The sequence below is a fragment of the Poeciliopsis prolifica genome, unplaced genomic scaffold (genome assembly GCF_027474105.1).
Source record: "Poeciliopsis prolifica strain line A6 unplaced genomic scaffold, Auburn_PproV2 SCAFFOLD065, whole genome shotgun sequence".
Classification (NCBI taxonomy): Eukaryota; Metazoa; Chordata; class Actinopteri; order Cyprinodontiformes; family Poeciliidae; genus Poeciliopsis; species Poeciliopsis prolifica.
The window spans coordinates 729,947-754,513 of record NW_026562440.1 but is presented as its reverse complement, the minus strand read 5'-3'; the positions used below and the strand labels follow the sequence as shown (position 1 = coordinate 754,513).

The 24,567-nt window shown below is 38.2% G+C and overlaps 1 protein-coding gene across 1 annotated transcript; it reads left to right on the top strand.

Moving 5' to 3' along the window:
* The first annotated feature begins 7 nt into the window (after positions 1-7).
* On the top strand, positions 8-24,079 carry rps6kc1 (ribosomal protein S6 kinase polypeptide 1). The gene is made up of 16 exons (XM_055020097.1): positions 8-156; positions 1,685-1,720; positions 2,774-2,894; positions 3,072-3,187; positions 3,268-3,361; positions 3,439-3,492; positions 3,580-4,002; positions 4,291-4,415; positions 4,561-4,659; positions 6,496-6,543; positions 6,991-7,123; positions 8,551-10,188; positions 11,407-11,496; positions 17,961-18,043; positions 19,797-19,892; positions 21,539-24,079. The coding sequence occupies exons 1-16, from the start codon at positions 55-57 to the stop codon at positions 21,638-21,640; spliced, it is 3,360 nt and encodes a 1,119-aa protein (XP_054876072.1). The 5' UTR covers positions 8-54; the 3' UTR covers positions 21,641-24,079.
* The last annotated feature ends 488 nt before the right edge of the window (positions 24,080-24,567 follow it).

Genomic DNA, 24,567 nt, shown 5'->3' with positions numbered 1-24,567 from the left:
ATGAACGTGTACGGCTAGCCGGCTGATAGCTTCGGCAATGTTGTCACTATCAGAATGATATCACAGCGGGACAGAGGAGAACTCGCTCGGTTTTATACAGTGACAGATCCTACACGGCACCAGAAAGGCTACACTGTGTATAAGGTCACAGCCAGGGTGAGTAAACCGAAGCTGGCCTTTGTGACAGCTCCGGAAATGCTAAATGTTGTTAGCTAGCTGGCTAGCTTGAGCTGTGCTAGTAAAGCCAATGAGATGAAGATTTCATGTTGTGATTACAGCAATTTAAGCCGTCGAGGACGACTTTCCTATTTTAACAACTCATATTACCTTCCCAACTCCAATGCTTTAAGTATTGGGTGGCATTTCTGAGTGGCTAGCTTCTAATGTTTAATAAAACAACATTTATTACAAATCAGACTGCTACATATTAAATTTAAGATATTGTTAACACAGAGTGACTGGATTAATCTAAAGCTGGACAAAACAGTTGTGTGTTTTTGGTTGTCACATTAATGGTTCACAATATATTTGCATTAATAGATATTAATTGAGATCATAGACTCCTCAAGTAAATCACAGCCTAAAGAATAGAATCACTTTCGCTTTTACCCACAAGAACTATACACCCTGTAATTAACAAGCATTCTATATCTGATATGTGGTGAAATAATAACAATAGGAGCAAAAATGTGGTTTATCTAAATACCATATTAGCATAGGAATATAATATTTCTTAAATAATTGGCTGTTGTCCCTTAACATGTATGTATCTGGAACTGTGTGTTTTTCACAAGAACATGCTGACACAAAATAATCCTCCTGGCAAGGCATGCTTGCTTGGGTAAAAATAAACCTGAGGACATTATGCAACATTATCATAATTAAGATTGCACAATTATTTTAGAACACCAAGAAAATGCCGAGAATGATTTATTGCAAAATAAATCTTTTGAAACGTGGGTTTTATTTTCTACTAAGAAGAAATTTAATTTACTAGTAAATTATTTTTAAAATGTGCAACTCCTGTTGAGCTTAAATAAAGTTAAATGTTAAACAATGGTGACAAGATACATTAAAACGAACACGCCTGTTCATTTGTTATTATATTTCAATCTAGACTTACCACATAAGTTACCGTGGCAATAACATCCCATCATGAAGTGAAGCACTTTGTGAAACTAAAGCCTACTGCCAAACTGGATTTTACCCCATGAAGCTATTAAATCCGACTGTAAGACCCTAAAGTGAAAATTGCTCCTGAAATGCCAAAGTATTTTCTTGTTTTAAAGAATTTTGTGATTGTTTATTCTTCCTTGTCACATTTTACAGTTTTTTTTTTACTTCTGATTGCTAATTCGAAAGTATCTCCTAAATATTGAAAGCTACCCTTTCAATAATGAAATGTGACAGTTATTTCATTATTCTTTCAAGCAACAGAGCTTAGCAATAGTTTGAATAACAGCTGACAGAGGAGTTGAGTTTGTTTGTCTCCCCCTAGCTGCCATGTTGCATATCAAGATTTTGGAGACGTCCCGTTCTAACACACAAGCCTTTCGTCATTTGCTTCATAATGAAGCCATTGTGACACTTTGGGTTGTCTGCCCCGCTTGTCTTTGCAACTGCCCGTCTAGAAAGTCTCTATCGTGATAAAAATCCCTAATTCTGCTTTTTCTCCTTCTTACAGTTAATCTCTCGGAAGAACCCAGAAGATGTCCAAGAGGTAAATGCTTATATTTTTGTATTTCTATTTACGGATTTTTATTTTTTTTTTTACAGTTTTTATTGTAAAATGTGTCGTTTATTTTTACCATAGCATTCATTTGTATCTATTTAAAAAAATGCAAGTAGTGAAAACAACTTGGTAAAGGGACTAGGTAAAAGTAAGCTTTCTTTTTGTTTTTTTTAACTTTATAAACAAGATTTTACCATCTAAAGCGACACTGTTTATATTACAATAGTTTTAAGTAACATTTTGGGCCTTACATAGAGAATGTTTTTGAACAATTTTTTCTTTCGTATCTTTCTAATTATTGCAAGTTGATGGTCTTTTTGTCAACAACAGAAATGTTCAGTTCACACTCATGGCGACATAGCTTTCTGTCTCATGTCTGCAAAGCTTCATCTCCCCACTTTATTGTGTATCCATTAATGTGCATTAAAAGCACAAGCATCCATTTAAAACGAGAGGAATTCAGCGTTGCCTGGGCCCAGAGCTAATTCAGCAAGCATGATGTCAATTACATCTGTTTCTCTGAGACTAAGTTTTGTCTCGAAGCACTACATTCCTCAATAACTGAATAGTCCTTCTGGTCAGCACTGGTGATCTGCTTAGTTTCCCTTTGAACCAACTTAAAGGGTGAGATTTTTGAAAGCCAAAATTTAATCTCAACATAAGATTACTGTTTAGTTGTGTGCAATTTCTTTATTTGGTGATGTAGCTTGAATTTGAAGGTTTATTTAGAAAACAAATACAAATTAATAAAGACATTTAAGTTGTACGATAAGCCAAATTCTTTACGAAATGGCAAAAGTATGTAAAAAAAATTGATGTAACATCATTCTAAGATTGTCGTACGGGCAAAATCGGGCCAAAAAATTATGTAGTGTGAACTGGGCTTTAGCAACTCAGAATATGTATTTGAACAATTTAGACATAATAAAATTGCATTCATGCACGACTTTTAATTAATCAATAAACCGGTACTTTAAAACATATTGATTGGTTTTCTTTAGTTGGCTTCCTCTCTGTCTCTCTCTGTTTCCCTTGCCACAGATAATAGTATGGAAGAGATACAGTGATTTCCGGAAGCTACATCAGAACCTCTGGCAGCTGTACAAAAATGTATGTAGCCATTCAGAGCTATTTCCTCCCTTTGCAAAAGCCAAAGTATTCGGTAAGATATTTTTGAAAACACAACAAATGATCTGGAACGCCTTGAATATACACTTGAAATTTCAATCAAATGCACATTTGTTTGTGATTGTACATGTGAAAAAGCTGTACTGTTATAAATTCAAGTAAATGCATAATGTCAAAAAACAGCGTTTTAAGTGTTTTTGTGCATATTAAGGTCGATTCGATGAGTCAGTGATTGAGGAAAGAAGACAGTGCTCTGAGGATCTCCTGCAGTTTTCTGCAAACATTCCTGCTCTGTACAGTAGTCAACACATACAAGATTTCTTCAAGGTATTTGACAGTTTATGCAGAAGTAAGTACAAGACCAAATAGTTGAGCTTTATTTAATCATTTACAATTTTTTTTCCTAGGGTGGGGAGATCCACGACGGCTCAGATCTCATTGGACCAGCTGAGCCTTTTTCTGACTACCTGGCTGATAGTTTATCAGACTGTAGTTCTGATGGTAGGCATACACAAAAAACTCTTCCAAAATGTTTCTCTTTCTGTTGTATGAAATATTTTCTGTCATGCTTTTTTCAGTACAAAGAGACATCAGTGGTGCAGAGGAGTTGACTGTCACATCTGAGTATGGGGGTAAATTGAGTAGATTTTTTGGAAAAATATTGTACTATTATTTGTGAAACATTGTTTCATTAATCTGTTTTGTATCTCGTCTTTCAGGCCCTTCTAGTGACAGCGACCTGACCTCCCTGGCAGTGGATACAGATTCTTTGGCTGAGTTGAATGATGGCATGGCCTCAGGTAGCACGTCCCCAAACCAGCCACAGGGGGAAGCCACCAACATCAGTAGTAGCTGTAGTCCTCGTTTGCCCTCGCTGCGTGAACGCCGTACCCCATCCCCTGCCCTCGTCCCCGCCTCTTCAGCCCCTAACCCAGAGGTCAGCTGGCCAAATCGAACACCACTCTTCTCCCGCAGTCTGAGGAAAACCAGTGGCGTCAACACTCCGGACGTAAAGTCGGACTACCTCAATAAAGCCAGTGAACTGATTGGTTTCGCTGTACAAAAGGAAACTGAGCAGGACTACCAGGCAGCATTTTTATACTACCGCAGTGGGGTTGACTTGCTGCTTCAAGGAGTACAAGGTCAGAAACTTCAGAAACATTTCTCTACAGGAAGTAGACCTGAGAGTTGAAACAGTTTCAATAATGTGCCAGATATTCAATTTAAAATTTTAATGTGATCCTTTGCTGTCCTTCTAGAGGGTTTCTAAAAGTTGCTCAGTTTCTTTTGACATTTGCTTTTAAATGTCTCCCTCTTTGGTGTAAACACAATACAAGATGCACTAACTCAGAGTAAAGGGTTTTTTCACTGACTTTGTCTTTGCCATAAAAATCCTACTAATTGAAATATTTTCAATTACCTCTTTTCAGGTGAACCTAGTTCCTCACGACGAGAGGCGGTGAAAAAGAAGACTGCTGAGTATCTGATGCGTGCAGAGCAGATTTCAGGTCTGCATCTGAGAAACAATATGGGTCAGGGATCAACACAGACTGTGGTGAGTGATCACTTCTCTGCTTGGTTCATAGGGGAGTTCTTTTTTTAAGAAATGCTGTTTAACACATAATTTACATCCCATTTCTTTTCATTTGTTAGAATTTAAACGCAAAAACTAAAATGTTGCTGGTTTTTTGTTTGCCAAGGCCTTTGGAGCTCAGTGCTGTTCTTCTTCAAACAGAGGAGGGCAGCAGAGTCCATCTGATGAGCTGATGGCTTATAGGGTGATAGGGGTCATTAACAAGGTAAGCTTACAAGATCTGTAACCTGCATAAACTCATTTCGATTTGTTTTGATGTCCAAATTTTCCAAAATGTAATCATGAAGTGAACCTCATATGTCTTTTATAAGGTCAAGTTTCTCTGCTCAGGAAATAAATCTGTCTTTCAACGCAGCATGATTTAAGGTTAGATTTGTTTTAAAGTGACAACAGTCAGGTCACGCTAGAGGTCATTTGTTTCATCATAACCCCTGACCAAGAATGCGGATGGTATCCATCTTCAGACTTCTCCTCCTTGTGTCCTACCCCATATTCTCCCATCTCTTTTATCTGAGGCAGTAAAATGTAATAGATTTACTAGATGTATGGCAAGGGCTGAGTGTGTGTATGTTTAGCGTCAGTTATGACTACCACAAGGTCAGTTTGGGTAGTTGGTCCTCTCAAACAGCTGCCGGCGAAGCAACTTCACCACTCAGCCATGAAATGACTTGGCACGGAGCTTGGAGAATGACACACAACATTGAATCGATGATGCTCAGCCTGTATACACACACACACAGAACCCGAAGGAAAACATTGACACTGCACCAACACGTGTTATATCGCACACTATTTCAGAAACTTGCTCAAGTGCAATGCAAAAACAATTTTCGCATAATAGACCTGGTCTCCTCCTCCTTCTACGTCCTCTGTTTTTATTTTAAATGAGGACAGAGGGGACAGATGGCGGGAGCTCCTCACCCTGCTGCCCCTCCCTCATCCTTTCTCTCCCCCCACCCCCCTCTCCTCCCTGATGTTTATTTCTTAATTATATTAGCACCCTGGCTAGCACTGCCACTCTGTTTACTCACAGCACCATTCATATCTATTTAGCCCGCACCTGTTTGGTCCCAGTCAGGGTCGCCTGGCGAGAACAACACACACACTGGGTCACACACATATGCTCAAGCTCTCCCTTGAGGTGGTTGGAGACCAGAGCAGCAATGGAGATGTTTGGGAGGAAATCAGGGATCATGGAGTGAGAAAATGAAGATGTTTGAAAGCCAAGGAGAATGACAAATGACTAGGCTTTTTATGAGAATGTGTACATTTCTTGATGATATGGTAAAATGTTCAGTACTTTCCATATGTAGTAAAGTATATGTATTCATGTTTTTTGTCTAAAAGTTGTACATATTTACACATTTATGCATACATTGACAGATAAATAAATTCATACATTTGTTTGATAATTTCACCATCTAACCATCTGTTTTTATCCAACCAGTAATTTTTCAGGTTCCATGTATAAAGCCTGGTACCCATTCAAAAATTTGGCAAAAATAATAAGGGTCCTTCAGACATAATCTTTGAAAATTAGTTTATAAGTACGGGAGTTTGACAAGAAAAATTGGTATGAAATACTGATTGACAAGATTTATTATTTTTTGGAATAAAAGTAAATGTCGATTAAAATGTACAAATGCACCACAAACAAACAATGACTGTATGCAACCAGAGCCCTGCAAACATAAACATAGGTCTCAAAATAAAGGATGTGCAGCACACATGGTCATTGATTCAGTCTTATTGCTCTCATAGGCCAGTAGTGGGAATCACAGTCAGTTTTTTTTAGTTTGCAAATATCATCTATTTGAGACCTTTTAAACCTTTTCGTTATCATTATAATATACACTTTTTCTCAGCACAATTATGATAATAAGCAATACAGTAATTTATGTTTTTATAACACTTGTTTGTCTTTACTCATTCCTCTAATTTTAAAACAGGAATGCAACTTCAAAGTGATTTTTTTTGTAAGTTTTCGGGGGTTTTTTAAATTTGTTTTCATGTGGTAAGTAAAGATGCTTTTTCTTTGCAGGTTCTTCTGGTCATTGACAAGAGGACACAGGAGACATTCATCCTCAAAGTTAGTATCATTCCTTTGCTAGTGAGTGTTTGTGAATGTTTTGCTGCATTCTCGTTGTCCTGGCTATGAGTGTGAAGTGTGCCAGAAGCCCCTGTGTGTGACCGGTGTAATTGATTCTAATGGGCCTGTCTCTGTCAGCTCCTCTGCTCTCAGGTGTGAGACATGTGCCAGATGCTAACGCACAAATGACTACACACGCACACACATACAGGCGAAACCCACTCACTTTCTCACAGAGCCAACTTAATGTGTGGTGCTCTTTTAAATCAGATGCCGCATATAGCTTGATGAATCCAACGACTTTGGGTTGCCCTGGGGCGCAGGCAACACTTTGTTAATGGAAGGTTTCTCCTTAGCCAGTTTCTCAATTTTCACTAGAACCCAACAGCAAACAAAATCCTTCCTTTTGTTGTCTGATCTTGTTGTGCAACACATGTTCTGTTGTAGGGACTGAGGAAAAGCAGTGACTGTGGGCAGGCTAAGAAGACTATTATGCCTCTCTCTGTGCCCCACATGGTGCAGTTGAGAAAGTTCATCATCTCTGAAGACACTGTTTTCCTTCTGCTGCACTACGCTGAGGGTGAGACATAACCGTTCTACATAGAGGCTTAATCTTCTCAGCTTCTTATTTTCTTTGCTCATCAGATCTCCTACCCTCTCTGTGCCCTTGTTTCAGACAGATGTTTTATTGAGATGGGTGTGTGTCACAGGTCATTATTCTGAATACCAGGTGGTGCCATGCTTCATTATCTATCGCAACACCTGGGCCTCCTTACAACCTACTTACTCTGGGATGTGGATGTACGCTGTGTGAACACAGGGAAATACAGGGTGTTAAATTTCTTAACACCCTCATAACCCTTTTAACCTGGTGTACTCCATTTTTACATTTTGCTAACATTAGTAGTAAACACTAACCTTAATGCAAAGTTGGTCTCCAGTTTTGTTATTCAAGATTCTTTTCCATTGCAAGATCCCAATGTGCCAAATTAGAAGAGACAGGCAATGACTTCGGTGACATTAGACCCGACAGCATGTGGATGGGTTTACTTCTGAAAGCATCGAACTGCCCTGACATTATCATCATGACTGTGAACTCCATGTTCTTTTCAGCCACGCACAACAGATGCTGATTCCATCTGTCATAGCTGGACCACCAACCCCCTAAAAGTTGTGTCTGTCCGTTTACACACACCCACCACAGATACTTTCTGAAAGGACCCCTGTAGTTTATCTCTCAAAACTGTTTGGTACTTCCATTGCCAATTCTTAAATAGGAAGCATAATGAAGCTTTGTTAAGAATAATAATGAAAATTTCAGAGCAAAGAATTTGTTTACCTTGAACCACTGATTCTCAGACAGAGAATTTCCATCACCTTTTAGGAATTAATGTATTATATTGTAAAAATATTAAATATTCCCTTCCTTGGGTTCTTTCTTTTCCTTTCTTTTTTTTTCTGATTTGTAATAGATTAACGTCTGGAAGGTTGAATCAAGAAATTAATAGGATTTTTGAAATCACGTTTATTAATTTTGTAAATATTTAAGATGTGCTCTTCTATTTAGTCTTCAGATTTTCTATTTTACAGAAATTATAATGTTGAAAAGTGTCAGTCTGACCAAATAGACATCTTTCTTTCAATATTTCATGAAGGATTCTCATATTTTGAAACCAGTTAAGCAGCACATTAGTAAACTTGTTTACTTCCAAAACAATTAGAGATGTTAAAACGGAATTTATTTTTTGTTTTAAAATTCATAAAATAATGCCTTCAAAACTATTATTGCAAATAAGCAGTTCCACTCAGCTGGATTTATGCATATAATGCATATAAGAATGCATATGATGATTTGACCTTTGTAGAAATAGAAAAAAAATTACTTAAATAGACATTTTCTTGGAAGTTTTGATTTAGTGGAGATCAAACCATGTCTTCTTCATTCTTCTTCCCTCTTGTGTAGTCCTTGTTTCTTTCATTTTAACTGTCTTCTTCTTTTCTCTTCAGGTGGGAAGCTGTGGTCTCACATCGGAAAGTACCTTCGTAATTCCAGCCCAGAGGAGAGCTTTGACATTCCTTTCATCCAGAAGAGCCATACAACTGCTGTACATTCTCCACACCACATAATACCACAGCTCGATGCAGGTTCTGCCAGCTGTGATTCAGAGCCGTATGCTGGTTCAGATCTTGCTGTAAGCCTTCAGAAAGAAGGGGAAATCCCTTTCATGTCTCCTGTTAAAAGTGCTGTCCCCGCAGGGCTCCGGGACCAAATTGGAGCTCAGACTGACTCTGGTGCGACTTCTGAGGAGGAGTGCACAAACAGCTATTTGACTCTTTGCAATGAGTACGAACAAGAAAAAGTAGAACCAGATGCACTAGAAGAGAAGGTTGATGAGAGGAGTGACCAGGAAATGCTGTCTTTGGAGGTGCCTAATGCAACCGCAACAGCGTCTTCATACAGCCGTTCGCTTCTCAGCAACGACAGCCTTTCTTCCCCAGGAGGCTCTCAGGAACTTGGTTTCTTCAGTGAGTTTTCTGATAAGAGCGGCCAAACCCTTGATACGGACCAGACCCGCAGTGAAGGACATGATCACAGTGAAGTTTTCAGTCCTTTACGATCCCCCACAGAGCCTCTCTCTTTGGATCAGTCCAAACACACACCAATGGAATTTTTCCGCATTGACAGCAAAGACAGCGCTAGTGAGGTCACTGGCCTCGATTTGGGAGAGCACTGGCATTCTCAGAAGCAGCCCCCTCAGTTTTCTGCGTCTGACCTAGGTTCAGATGTCACAGAGGAGCTACCAAAGCTGGCTCAGGAAGTAAAGGGCCCAAGCTTGGAGTTGTGGGGGTTAGATAGTAGCGATAAGGAGTCTAATGAGTCAGTGCCTGTTATCTCATTTGAAGAGGCAGTAGTCGAAGATGAGGGTCATCCACCTGACTTGTTGGTCAATCTTCCTGTAATAAGTACGACTGCAGACTTTACACGGGAGGAATCAGAACCTTCAGGGGTATGTTTGGGCCTTGAAGCTGCAGCCACTTCTCAAAAGTGCATCCAGCCTGATGTCTTACAGCTACATAGCCAGCATGAGGACCTGGAGGAGCAGCATCTAGAACAAGAACTTTCATCTTTCTCTACAGCCTCTGCAACTTGTGACAATAGTCTTGCATGTACTTCTCTATGGGATGATAGCCTGGCATTTGGACTTGAGGCATGTGATAAAGTCTTTGATCAAGATGATAGTCAAAGCAGTGATCACCATTTAGAAACAGGGGTTTTAAGTGAGAAATCTCAACCTTGTATGACAGGAAACAGAGACTCTGCTCCAGTACTCAGTGACACCACCACAACCTCTATCTCAGCTATGAATGGTACTCAGGCTTCCACAGTCGTTGAGAGTTTATTAGATCTTGATGCTGAATCATCAGGAGTCAATAAAGCCACAGGTGGCAGCGACTTTGATAAAGAAGTGTCACGGCTGTTTGCCGAGTTAGACGAGCTGTCGTTGGCTGCCACCCAAGCTCATATCCCAGAGGAGTTTGTGCGATGTTGGGCAGTAGAGATTGTTACGGCCTTGGACTGTCTGCATCAAGAGGGCATCATCTGCCGGGACTTGAATCCCAATAACATCCTGCTTGACCATCAAGGTTAGATATATTGGTTATTGATTCATTGTACTCTTACATACATTTCAAGCTTCCTTTTTGATTTGTGCTTACGGTTTTATTTATCAGTGTAACTTGAGATTATTTGATTAACTGACAATGCACAGAAAAATAAAAAGTATATCTAGTGTCTGTGTTCTATTAGAAGCATGCTGGCAAGTTACTGAACACCAGTGCATTGCAGAAATATTCACATTTTGTCTATTTACAGCCACAAACTTAAATGACTTGATTGAGATTTTATATGATGGATAAACACAAAGCAGTACTTACGAAGTAGTAGGAAATGATCTTGATTGGCTAGAATTGTATGGCTGGTTGTGGTAGAATGTAAATGCCTATTTAGTTTCACATCAGAATCGCTGACTGATCAGGCTGTAAGGTGTTCATTGTGTTCATCAGAGAAACAGCCTGTGTCGAGAAACTTTCTGTGGTGGCTTATTTTTTGCAAATATTGGACTGTAGTTTCTACCTTAAGCTAATACTTTGATCAGTTTGTGTTGTAAGCTGTCGGTGGTGCTTAACATTTCCATGTGCAAAAAAAAAAAAAAAAAGTTCATTATGCAATACTTCGTGTCTTAAACTCTATATAAAGTAAACTAAGTTTGTGGCGGAGAAATGTGAAAATCTGAAAACCTTTCAGTGGTGTGAATAAGTTTGCAGAGCACTATATATTGCCTATTTATTGCAAGAAAAAGAAAATTCTTTCTCCTCACCTTCGTAGTGACTTCTTGCCATTTTGTTAACCAATGATGGCCTTTTATTGCTTAATCACAAACTGGTTTATTAGAATGAAGGCTCCTTTGGCTTGTTTTAGCCTGATGTCAAAATTGCCCCCAACAACTTCTTTAGTCGTCCTACAATCATCTCTCTCCACCTCGTTATCAACAAGCGTCTAATTAGCTGAGTGGCTGTTTTCGTCTCCCCGGTGGTAATTATTGTTCTAAAGGGCCCATCAGCGGCCTAGTGTGGTGCATCAGTCTGGCTAGCCTAGGCTAATGGCTACGGCTACCTAATGACACCATTAGTTCTAATGATAGCGTTAACGGGTAGCCGCTAAACAGGAGTAATCGCCAGGGCTGTTTGCTTGAAAAGCTCACAGAGGGCTGTAGAGGGATAGAAAAGAATGGAGGAAGGCAGCTCTTCAGAGGTCTCTGAGTAGTTTGGAAAGTTGAGTGTTTTCTTTTCTTCTCTCCTTAGGGCATGTGCAGCTCACCTACTTTTGTAGTTGGTGTGATGTGGAGGAACCCTGTGACAAGAAAGCAATGGCCAATATGTACTGTGCACCAGGTGAGAGACAGAAATGTTGTAATCCTTCCTGAATTACTCATCATAAGCACAATTTTGTTTTTTTGGGCTACTTTCTATCGCTCATCAAGCTTTCATTCAGAGCAATCTGACCAGATTCAATTCTCCCTTTCAAGTGTGAAGTAAATATTTAGATTTTCATAGGATCAGTATTAGTTTTGGACTTGACAAAGACTCTAAAAGTATATTACATTTTTAGATTTTCAATGAAGCAAAGACATCAGTTTTTAAAATAATATTTGGGTTGCCTGTTTTGGTATTTTTTTTATTATTTTTGCTACAGAAACAAAAATAATAAGGAACAGCAGCACTAACAACATGAGGAAAAAAATATTGCTCTATTTTAAATTCCTGTGAATCAAATATTATTTAATTTCTGCAGCAACATTGGGTCGAAAAGACACATATAAATGATATTTTGGCTATAACAGATTTCTGGTTGTCTTTGTGGTGTAAGCTGTCCATATGATTTGTTTTTTCCTCTAAATGTTCTTTTAGAAAATGAAGCAATTTCAAGAATATCTGCTTCACAGCATCTGCCTCTAACCCTTATCTGATCTTTGTCAAACATAAAATTGAATTTAAGTATGAGATTCATTTCTAGGCTTCAAATTCTTCTTTTTTAATGAATTTAATGAACTGGGTCAACAAAATATTTTTTTTTTTGGTATTTGACCATCTGATCACAAAGGAAAATTTTCTAATCACTGGCCAATTATTTAGTTTGAGGCAGAGTTGTACTTAATGAAGATAGTGTTGCGTTCAAACTATAGCCATCACATAAACTGAAACTTCTGGTGATGGCTTTCCTTCAAGGATCTAAAACTCATATGATGTGTAAAATTGAATTGCACATCCATGCTCATTCCCTCTGTACCAAACCAAAGACAGATCTGGTTTTTTCTTGTGAAAACTTCAGATGAACTTCCAAATTCAATCTAATGTAGCTTGAATATTTATTAATGAAAATCTGAAGCAAACAACAAAAACAGTGGTGGTGTTTTACGTTTGAATATTCCATCTCCTAAATTCACTTGATCTCACTGTAGTTCAGATGTTGTCCTGTAGAGGGTGGTGTTGTGCTGCATTCAGCCCTGTAACCCGGTGTGTCGCCCCCAGCTGACCTGTGGCAGCTCTGGCATGCTGTTTAAAAGCTGCCTAAAACAAACTGCTGCTAGACTACAGCTTCAAGTTCCTATTTAGCACTTCTGTGTGTGTGAGGGAGTATTTTTGTTCATTCATCAAACTTCAATTGATTACAATTTTTTTCCTCGTTAATATATTGCTCTGTGGGTACATATGCAAACTGCACTGCTTGTTATGTTTAAGTTATTTCTGCAGATTACTCTGGATTCTGAGCACATTGAAAACTCCATATTTATTCACTTTTACACACTTTTACCTTCTGCTTATCTGTCTTATTTATCCACTCTGACTAGGAATGCTAAATCCTTATTTTGTGTAGAAGTTACATTTCTTTTAGTAGATCCCTTTTTGAGAAAGATGGAAAGCTCACATTTGGAGCCTGTATATTATAATTATGCACCTTAGAGTCTAAGTGGTAATTAGGCATGAGTTTCCATCTACAAAATCTTAACAAAAAAAAAACATGTTCCATTATCTCTGTTTTACACAGAAAAAATTAAAACAAAAAAAAGTTTAATATGATAACCACTTATTTATTGGAAAAGAAGCACAATATGTTCCTACTCCTTCTGATTTTTTTGGTGCTATCAATGTTGCTGCTTTTAGCTGCTCAGTAGCTTTCTTGCAGCTTTAGAACAGATGTCTTAAAATGGCTTCATCTTAATAAAAGTGATCATATTTTAAGTTTCCACAATGTGAATGAAAGAGCTTTTTACCTCTGTAAATATTTCAGAGCAGCCAAATTTGTCTTACTTGTAAACAAAGGGAAAGTGTGGCAACCTTGTTTCAGCCAGCTGATGATAAGGAACCCCAAAAATGGGATGGGATGGGATGGGAGCATTTTCTCTGGCTTAATAATAAAAGGGCTTTAAACTGTATGAATGGTGCATCATGACGGCCTTTTGGTAAATTGAGTGTGAATGATGACGTTTGAATCCTGAACATGTGAATTTGATCCAAACATGCTTGTTCTCTAAATGTTGGATTTTATGTGCATCGTCCATAAATTAGCTTGTTTTAATTTAAATTTGACAGCTTCTGTGCATCATAAATGAATTTCATGTTCTATATGCACCCATTTTAAACTGCTGGCTCTTGTGAATGCAAACATCCCCTCTAAACATTAAGAAGTCCTCATATAAGGTGTGAAGCATCTTGATAGTTACGCTTAATTCCCAGTGGATTATTGGATGCAATGCATACTATTTCCCAACAGAGGGTGTGTTGCAATACCATAAAGTTTAAAGACCGCTACGACATTTATTGACTGGGTGACTGATTCTACTGAATAGCAGACAACTTCCTCTCTTTATCTCGATTCCCATTGTTCACGTTTACCTTAAACTTGGTGATGACGCCACATTGCAAAAATAATGTCTTTCCCGTACTGATATTTTAGTCCATATGCCATACATGCATCCACTCATTATATTTAAGTACAGTGGAGAACACACACACCGATGCAGAGGTTAGTAAGTGTGTGTCTCTGCTGCCCTTGTTATGTATTGCTGTTTATCCAGACAGGGTCAGCTCTTGCTATGGCTTCATTCCTGATGACAGATTTATGAGTGTTTGCCAGAAACCTAGCAGGGCGCCTGCTGTGACTGAAGCACCCCGTGTGTGTGCGTGTACATGTAAGAGTGTGTGTGGGAAGGAAGACGGCATGTTTTTTAAAACACACTCATTCACACCCAAAAAACACGGGAGTGTACTTGGAAAATATGGTGATGGGGAATTAATCTGTTTATCCTGCTCTTGTGCTTATTTATTTTCTCACTTTTGTGTCATTACAGATAAACATCAGATGGCTAATGTTTTTCTGTAGGACAGCTTAGTTTTAGCAGAAAGGGGAATTGTTTATTGTTCCATTTATAAGGAAGCAAAGCTGAAACTGATTGTCTTGGTCGTCTAAGAAAAGGGAAATTCGGTTTTCTTCCTCTCTGAGGGAACAGTTACTGAGGACTTCATCGTCCTTGTTTTGGATCCTTTTACCTACTCAGCCAAACATGATCTAAATGAAGATAAAGTTTAGTTCCTCTTTTGATGCCTGGCCATCATTTCATTGTTTTGAAAGGCAGTTCAAGGAAGGCATAACCTTGCAGGACTTCTGCTTTATTTTTAACTGCATGTTCTCTTACTTCACAGTGAAGACACATAAAATAATTTGTTAGGAACAGAAAAAAAATTTGATTATTACAGGGTTTCTCTCCAGTCATGATGAATTAAAAAAGTCTCAATTTCAAGTCTTTGAAACTCCTATAAATGCCAAATTTGTTGTGTCATTACATTTAGCTACATGCATGGTCATTTGTGCGTTTGTTCTTTATTTTATTGTATTTATCTATTTATTCATTCAGTGCATTAGTTGCACTTCTTCCTAACACTAGCAACATGGAAAATGTAGCCCTTACAAGACTGTGAAAAGGAAACCTAGTCACAGAGCTTGGGCTGTGAAGTGAGAGGCTGAAGGCGACATTTTAAAAGCATCAGACACAGATATATGCGGATTTCACCTGTTGCAATGCTTGTGTTAAGCCACTTCTAAACTTCAGACAGTGTCAGAACAATCTCACATGTGTTTAGGAGAAAAAAGGACTCGATTGCTGCTAAAAGGTCTAAAGTTCTCTGTTCAGATGAAGTTTACATTTCATTTGTAATTCAAGATTCCATAGTCTGAAGTTAGAGTGGAGAATTAGAATTGCTTTAGAAAGATGAGACATTAGATAAAATGAAAGATACTAACATTTGTTAGTACTTAATTAAAACTATTATGACTTATTTCATAGTAATACATTAATATTTAAGTATTTTGAGAAAATTGATTAGAATGTTGGCTTTTAATTAACAGCAATGATGATAATCACCTGAAAACTATATTACTGTCTGCTATAAAATTGTGTAGAAACTTGTCAATCACCAATAGAGCTGATCAAAGAAAAATAATTTAATTAATGTATTAATAGTTTGAAAACACTTGTCTACTTGGTGCTGGGTGGCTCAATTGGTAGTGCAGGTGCATCATATTCATAGGCTATTTAGTTGTCCTGGGTTCAGTTCCCAGTCTGCATGTCTTTCCCATCTTTATTTTTAATAAAGCCAACAGTGCCAAAACATTAAAAAAAAAAAAAAACTTGTATCTATTTACATAGTTTAACTTTAAATTGTCTCAAATGTAATTTATGTCTTCTTTGTAAGTTACATTTGTTCCTTGATTACTTTTTCCAGTAAATCACAACAAAATGTCTAAATGCTTGACAGGTGCTAACCTATTTATTTATGAAAATGTTCTTGTGTTTTCTACTCATTTTATTCATCTGATTTTATTTGTGTTTGTTTAAATTGGCATACTTTACTGTTAAAAGGCTATTTTGTCTCTTGTGTTGCCTTTGGCAAACTCTGCAAACTATGTGTGTGTGTGTGTGTGTTGCCTATTGTGTCTTCACCCCTGAATATCTTATGTTAAGTCCTTTGTATTGTTTAGAAGTGTTTCGTGAAAGCTTTCATTACTTCCCACCTGCATGTAGTTTACTTCCTCTTTCTATGACGGCCGTCAGTTAAGTTTTTAGGGAAGTCGGTCTACGAGGAGAAGAGAGAAAGTTCCTTATGGCACCCATGAGAAATGAGATGCAGTGTGATTAAGATACAAAGCCGGAGAGAAGGTCACCGTTGGGTGGAAAGGGAAGGAGAAGAGGCCACAAGCTGGAAACTTTGTGCTGTTGTACACGTTATGTCTTTTAGGTGTGTAAAAGTCTTAATTGTTCAAGAAAACAGCAGGTAACACACCATGAGTCCCGCTTGCAACAATGGGCTCATGGATGCTGCTAATTCCCCTTTTCTACCCACTTTTCTCCATCCTGTTTCCTCTCTTCCTCGCTCTGACAGAGCAGTAAGTGTAGCCAGCTCCACTGTACTCCCCCTGCAGCTCCTTAGACATTAATCCATTGTGATGACATCGACCTTGCTCTGAGACGCACACGCGTGTGTATGTCCAGCATCTTGCCTCCGGCTCATAACTACACAGGTATCACTGGTCCGTTCAATGACGATCTTCTCTCCTTGGCTGTCAAAACAGTGGTCCTGGGAAGCCCTAAAGACTGGCTGCTCAGTTAGCTCTGTGTGTGCATCTATCCGTGTGTGTGAGACATTCAAGTGGTACCGTAGGCCTCTCCAACCTTGGCTGCAAAGAGAGCTGCACAGGGCCCCGGAGTTTTCCGGCAGCCTCCAGGAAATGAGGGGTCTTTGTCTAAAATGCACCCCCATCTGAGGAGCCTGGTCCCTGGGCACACACAACCGTGACCCTGGGTCCCGGCCCTCTGGGTGACCAGCTCCCCTCACCCCCATCCCTCTGGAGAGTGGGGAAGAGGCAAGCTGAGCAACACATGAGGCCATCTGGTACCCAGCGGCGCCACCATACAGCAGCTATGAATGAATGTCACTCTTAGTATCGTTCAGCTGCGGAGTCCTGCAGCCTTCAGTAACGACGGCTGTCAGGCTGTTATGACTTCTATGAAATGTTCACCTATTGGAAGGTTTTGTATTTTCTTTTGCTTGGAAGACCTGACTGCTGGTGTTACAACTTCAATGCATCAGTTTTGCCATCGTCAAGAAAGAAATAATTTATGAAACTTTGAATGAACATAAAACATATATTAAGAATAAATAAAGAAATGTGATCAAACTAAAACAATATGCTTAATACTTTTTTCTTTTTCAAATTAAAACCTTTCTTATTTTGATGTTTGGATGGAAAACACAATTTTTAGGAAATTAATCCATTTATATAAAACAGCCTGGATTGTAAAATATCAAACACAAACCTCATCCAAAACCTTAAGGTAAAAAATAAAAAAAGAAAGACGGAAAATGACACATGCAGTGTTTGACTGTTACCATGTCTTAGTGTGTGTGCATGTGTGTGTTGTATGAGAGTGTGTTTACGTTCGGGGTCAGGTCATGCAGATGGTGTGAAGTTGCAGCACAGAAGGTTTCCTCAATTTAACTGCTTTTTATTATGCAAATTGCCCTTCGATGAGACACACTTGGAGTGTGTGAATAGGTTTGAGACAGAGAAAAAGAGACTGTGTTCATTATTTGTGCTCATTTTATTCAAATTGTATAGAGTAAGGCAAGAAGCAGAGTTAAAACTGAAACCATTAGAAAAGGGAAATACAGAAAATAACACATCTTAGAATCATTTTGTGTTTTGAATTATTTCGAATGTATATTTTCTCAACATGAACATTTTTTTACCCTTTTATTTTATTGATCATTTCCATCTCTTCTTTTGCTATTGTCTTCAGAGGTGGGAGGGATCAGTGAGGAGACGCCGTCCTGTGATTGGTGGAGTTTGGGCGCCATCCTCTTTGAGCTCCTGACAGGCACGGTGAGTCAAAAAGTATTGACTGTGTTCCTCAGGTGTTGTGGGATTTCTGTAGGTGTCTTGGCTTTCAGCTCTCACACACTCTTTATGGTTGTGCCAGGTGGTGTGTGTGATTCTGCACGCGTGTCTGTGTGTGTTTGAGAAGGTGGAGTTAGTTGGGGGGTGTGGGTGAGATTTGTGTGTGAGGTGCGTATTGGCTGTGGTCTCTTACTACGGTTCTCGGAGAGTGCCAAGGGGTGTCGGTGTGACTTTCTCCCCCAGCCTGAGCTCCATCTGCTGGGCCACTGGGTCAGCTCTCCCCGGTCCTTTCTGCTGGCTCCCGGAGCAGCACTGGGCTTGGGGCACGCTGACCTCAGATCAGCATGAAAGGTGAAGACCTGGGCAGCTCTCAGGATGCTTGTCTGGTCAAGGATCAGAGAAACCGTCTTTCAAGACAGACGTATGAGGAAATGAAATGTTTCTATAATTCGAAACAAGCATTTGTTGATATTACTGAGATTTTATGTGCATGATCAAAACTGATTAACTTCCTTTACTCCAATACCACTGGCAAAAAGAAAGTAGAACCAGGTGCCTTTAGAAGCCACTTGTCTGGACTAGCCATAAACATATACTCCAGTGTGAGACATGGTGGTGACGGCATCATGTTGTTTGGATGCTTTTCTTTATCAGGGCATGAAATCTGATCAGAGTCTATAGATTAATGGATGAAAACTGAATTCACTCAGCAAGAATTGTAAACTGCTGCTCTTGATGGGTTGATTATTTTGTGTGGTGTTATCACATCAAATGTACTTAAAACATGTTGAAATATGTCCTAGTAAACTGTTAAAATGTGATAAAGACAATGTGCAAAATTATCATTTGCAGATTCCAAATATAATCTTTCATGAAGAACAAATGTATCCACAGCATCAAGTGCAGTCATTGAGTGTAGCTGCAGTGTCTTTTCTATTTTTATTGTCTACCTATTTTGAATAAATTCTAATGTGCGTCCGTGTGTGTACCTATCTGCTCTCCGTGTTGAATTAATGTTATGTTTTAACAATACACACATATTTACCTGGGTGGCAAATAAAAAGAAAGAAACCCCGCTGCACAGATGTCTCCTTTGATGATTATGCCTTTGTGCGGCCTTGGCAGAAACACACACACACACAGGCGCACACGGTGTCTCTTGATCCTTGCAGGATAAGATCTGGCCTGAAGCAGTCTTAACTGCTGGTAGGAACGCAGCCAGAAGACCTGGAGCATCTTTCACAGGAGAGAGAGAGAGAGTCAGCAGCCCTAACTGTTGGGGGAAAATACACATCACTTATGGCTTTTACTTGATGCTTTGCTCCAGCATTTGTAGCTTTTTCGTTGCTGAAGCAGAGATGAGTTATTATTGTCAATTATGTTGACAGAAGGTCCATATTCTGCAGCTAAAAAGTCAAACTTTAAAAAACAACTTAAAATGCTCAGCATGAGTAAAGTACAACCTGACCAAAAACAATAATGTTTTTACTCTTTCTGTGACTTTCCCTCTGTCTGACTCCCACAACAGTTCCAAGGAAGACCAACAGCAGTGAGATCATTAACCTGCTGTTTGCGTGATCAGTGTTGTTTCAGGTGTTCTGACTGTCTGGTCTCCTCCTGTCTGTCCAGCTCCGATGCTTTACTGCTGACTTAGACTCTGCGGGTGTCAGACCATTCTGTGTTTTACATTGATGGTTATCTGCCTCTCCTCTTTCCACTCCTGCTACCCTGTGCACAGTCGCTGCTGAGCTGCCATCCAGCAGGAATTGGCCGTCACACAGCTCTCAACATCCCAGAGTGTGTTTCAGAGGAGGCCAGATCTCTGCTGGAGCAGGTGAGAGGGAACACCTACAACAAAACGAGGATTTCCCAACTCTATTAACTGGTTTTACTTTTAGTTTGTTCTTTGTGGGGAAATGTTGACTTTATATTCAATACTTCATTAGGCACAAATGATCAGTTGCTTAACACAAATAGCAAATCAATTAAGATTAATGGTTAAAAACGTAGCATGGTTGTCAGTATTATATGAGAATTTCCAAAACAGGAATGCGCTGGGATTTTTCTCACTTAGTCCTCTTTCAGGTTTATATGGAGAATGTTTGGAAAAAGAGAAAACAATCACTTAATTGCAGTTGTTTGGATTGAAAATGCCTTCAAAGAAAAATGGACAGACTGCTTCATGGAAAAAAGGCAACAGTAGCTCAAATAAGGGAATTATCCCTGAAATTGGATAATAACAGATTTGAAAAATGTTGCTTGGTTCAAAGACTTTTGATTTTGAGTACACCATTTGGATGCTGTGTTAAATAACCTGAAAAGAAAAAAAACAAAAAACACATGCACCGACCACCAACAGCAGCTCTGGCACTGTCCTGACTGAAAATAATTTCAACATCACAACCTCCTTAAGTATCTTCCTATAATATAATTCCTAGGGTCAGGACCTCAGCACATTTATTTTGATTAATTAATTACATAAATTTTAATACTAAAAACTTAATGTAATGAATCACTTTTTCTTTTACTTGAAAGGAATATGTATTAGGGATATGGCTTGAACTGTTGTATTTGCACATTTCTGGAAAGCCCATAAATCTGACACAAGCAATTTTTGCACAGTCTTGCAAAACATGTTGAAGTAAGCAGAGACTTCCTCAACATTGGTGTCCACAGTTCACATTTGTGAAGAAGTATTTTTTTAAAAGAATTTACATTGATGATCAGAGGTTTCTGAAACACTTCAAAGCTGAATAGGAGTAATAGCTTTTTGCACCAATCTGATAGATCAATAACCTAAATAATGGATCTAAAACAATGCAAAGTGTAACCTGGCACCAGCAAATTCTATCTAATGACGGGCCTAGTGAGTTATTGGCAAATCTCGCTTCTCGTCATATTTTTGGTTGTTTAACTTAATATTACTTTCTGCTTAAAAAACAGACTGGCTTTGCTGATATTTTTTGCCTGTCACACAGCTCTCAACATGTTTTTATTTCTGTGAAACAAGTGCTTTTTGTTAATTACCTTAAAATAAAAATAAAAAATATTTAAGCTTAATATGATTACGACTAAGCAGTGGTGTGGAGTGTTTTTGTATGAAAACAAAAAACAGGGTTTAATAACTACCTTAAATGATCATCAGTGTATGAATGTTTCCAGACAGATTAAGGCAGATAATGAAACACAGACTCCTCTTGATGGATATGTCCTTAATAATGTTGCTGGCACCATGCTGATGTCTTAAAGCTAATTGCAAATCCTCAGAACTGCTAATCTTTAGATGTACATTAATGTGGATTTCCCTCTGCTTAATGCATAATAAATCTGACAGAAATGATATGTGGTTGAGCCATGAAGGTGAATTTCCTGTTGTATGTATATTTGCATGTATTACTTGAGTATTTTTCCTTATTACATTTCATTTCCTTTGCCAATTACTATCTAAATGCTGTTTTCTGTTTGTTTGTTGTGATCCAGTTACTCCAGTATAACCCAATGGAGAGACTGGGAGCCGGCGTGGGAGGAGTTGATGACATTAAGTCCCACCCCTTCTTTGCCACTGTGGACTGGGCCAAATAGATGCACAGCCAGACATTCAAATTCCCACATGCTACGGTGGTTAGCTCACCCTTGTGAAAATGTCAGGTTTTTTATGAATGCAAATGAAACCATGATGAATTGTTTTAAACTCTTTCCACCGTTAAAGTAACAAGTATTCTACACAATTCAACTATAAAACAAATGTGCTTGAGGGAAACATGTAAAAGAAGAAAACGTTGACCAAATGTGGATACCTTTAAATTAATAATATGTTAAAACATGGTTTAATTCAGGATTAGTTTTTTTTGTTTGAGACTTATAGCCTACTACATCTTACCTTAACTTTTTGCCTCCTTTACTTTACAAAAGTTATCCAAATGTGAAAGACATATTTCATCTATAGTAGGTCTACTAGAAACCTACTATAGGTGACCTTCGGAGCTCTTTGATTTCAGAATCTTAAATCTCCTCTGTTAATACCAGAGGAGAATTAAGATAATTGTTTTGTGAATTACATTGGGGGGAAAAAATCATGCAGGAAAACAAAACCTTGCTTCATCTTCTGCTTTATAGCAGAAAGACGAGACATCTAAGCCCATATGATGGTGTTTCTACCACCATGTTTCAATTTGGGTGTTAGGATCTTTAGAAATGCTCCATACATTTTGTACCAAACATAAATATATTTATGTTGTATTTAACTTATTCTTCTCCTCCCACAAGGTCTATGAAGGCTTTAGCCGGACCTTGAGATTTTCTTTCCAAGAATTGTCTTCTTTTTTAACCACTTTACTGCTCTGTCCAGACATATGGAGAAGTGATTGTTGTCAAAGGAGAATTAGTATGAACCAGATTAAGTTTTCAATCTTAAGTTCCCATCTTTGTTCAATGACTGTTGTAACTATGACATGTATACAGATAAAGCTGACAGGTCTGAGTTTCCACTTTTCCTGACTGATACCTTTGTAAAGTAAACTATCTAAAATATGCAGGAAAGGATGATAACAAGAATGACAAGAACATCATTTTAAAACAGGAAATAAAGTTTAACTTTATTTCAGATTTACTATAACCGATGGCAGGCGTGTTTCATCAATGTATTCATTTTATGTTTAACATCAGGTTGTTGCAAGTTTTTTGATTTTTTTTTTTGCAGGTTTCCCTTAACATTTTTTTTTCAATTGAACAATATTGGGTCTATGTCACATTAACGGTGGAAAGACAACTGAAAATCTTTCTTTTTTTTTTTGCCATCAGAAAGAACTCCCATTTTATTGGGACTGTGTAGACTTTTTACATCCACTATAGAGTGAAATCAGATTATTCATTTCATCACAGACCTTTAACCACTTTTGAAGTATCAGATTATTAGTGTAAAGTTTTCCCTCTTCACCTCATTGATTGTGAGTCGTTTTGTGCAGGGAACGGTGTAACGGTACCAGGTAATAATTCACTACAATGCTGTTGCTTTTCCACTCCTCTCACTCAGTCCCACAATATCTTCATTACATTAACTCTGTGTCAGGAAGACATCATTGTTGACAGAGGCTTATATAATCATCCCATTTATTGTTTCTCATTACTCAAGAAGCTCACAGATTAACTGACGTAAAACTGTGCGGCTATGATTTAAAAACCGAAGTCTAAAAACCAGCCTAAGAACAACAGCATTAGGGGACTCTATGCAAAGGTGCATAAGCAAAATACTCAGAGAAAGTCAATGTTTGTTGTTGAATTTAGTCATAGCTGAGTTATTTAATAGATTAGTGCAAAGAAATGTCTCAGGAGTAGAGTCATCTCTGTGCAGAAATCTGAGAAAGCCTCAAGCGTGCATTTGTAAACGGCCCTTTTACAGTTCGGAGATATTTTTATGACTCTCAGAGAAAAATCTTTGCCCTTTGCTCTTTACCTTGCATTTTGTGCATGTTGAATTAGAATCACTGTAATATATTTAAAGCAATGAAAAGTCTGTGGAATAATAAATGAATTTTGTCTTGTAAAAATATCTTTTTAAATATGCTGTGTTCGGTAAGATGTAAACATGGAAAAATCTTGATCATGTTCAACTTTGTCAATCACTTGCCAGTCAAAATCTTAATGCGAGACACTGGAATAACACATTTACCGATTTGCCACAAAGGTTTAATTAAGATTTTGATTTCTACTGTGGCTGGTTTACATTTTTCTAGTTGCAGACCTTTACCATGTATCACTTCTGTGTCATTATGAGTTGATTCTCAAAATAGTGGAACCAGAAACATGTCTCCACTGTAAATATGAGTCTCCTGCTCTTCACTAAACATGGTGAAATATATTGTAAGTTACTAGCTTTAATAACAGTTTTTTTTTGTTTTTTTTTAGAAACATTGTTGCTGCTGATTTTTATTATTATTTTTTATTTTTATGCTCCCTTTTGTCCGTGCTCTGTGTTGTGTCAGTGCATTTTGGAGAACAATAAACCATACCTGGATGACTGAAGTGAACATTGTTGGTTCTTCTTGAGTAGACACACTGTGTGTGTGCACATCTGTGGGTGTGTTTTGTTTGTTTTCAGGCTACAACTTGTCTTATCCGCTGCAGATGATGCTCCTAGAAAGCTGCTGTCACTCCAGCTGATCGTCACATCGACCGTAATGTGAGCTGAAGAGCACTGTAGTTTGTACCCAGCAGTCAAGTGATGCCTCTAGGACTCGGTTAGTGTTTTTCCGCTTTAATTTATTTACCTGCTGATTTGCGTGTTACTAAAAGCTTTTTTAAATGGAGGATACAACCAGGTATATTTAGTTGCACATGAATAGAATTCAGTAGTTTTCAATAATTTGTCTCTTAATGTTGATCATTGTTTCTCAAAAAAATGTGTCGATTACATCAAACATTGAAAAATGATTCCTAATACACAAGACATTACTTTCACATTAATGTGAAAACTACTGACTTGACATTTGCTCATCAAACAGCAATCTTGA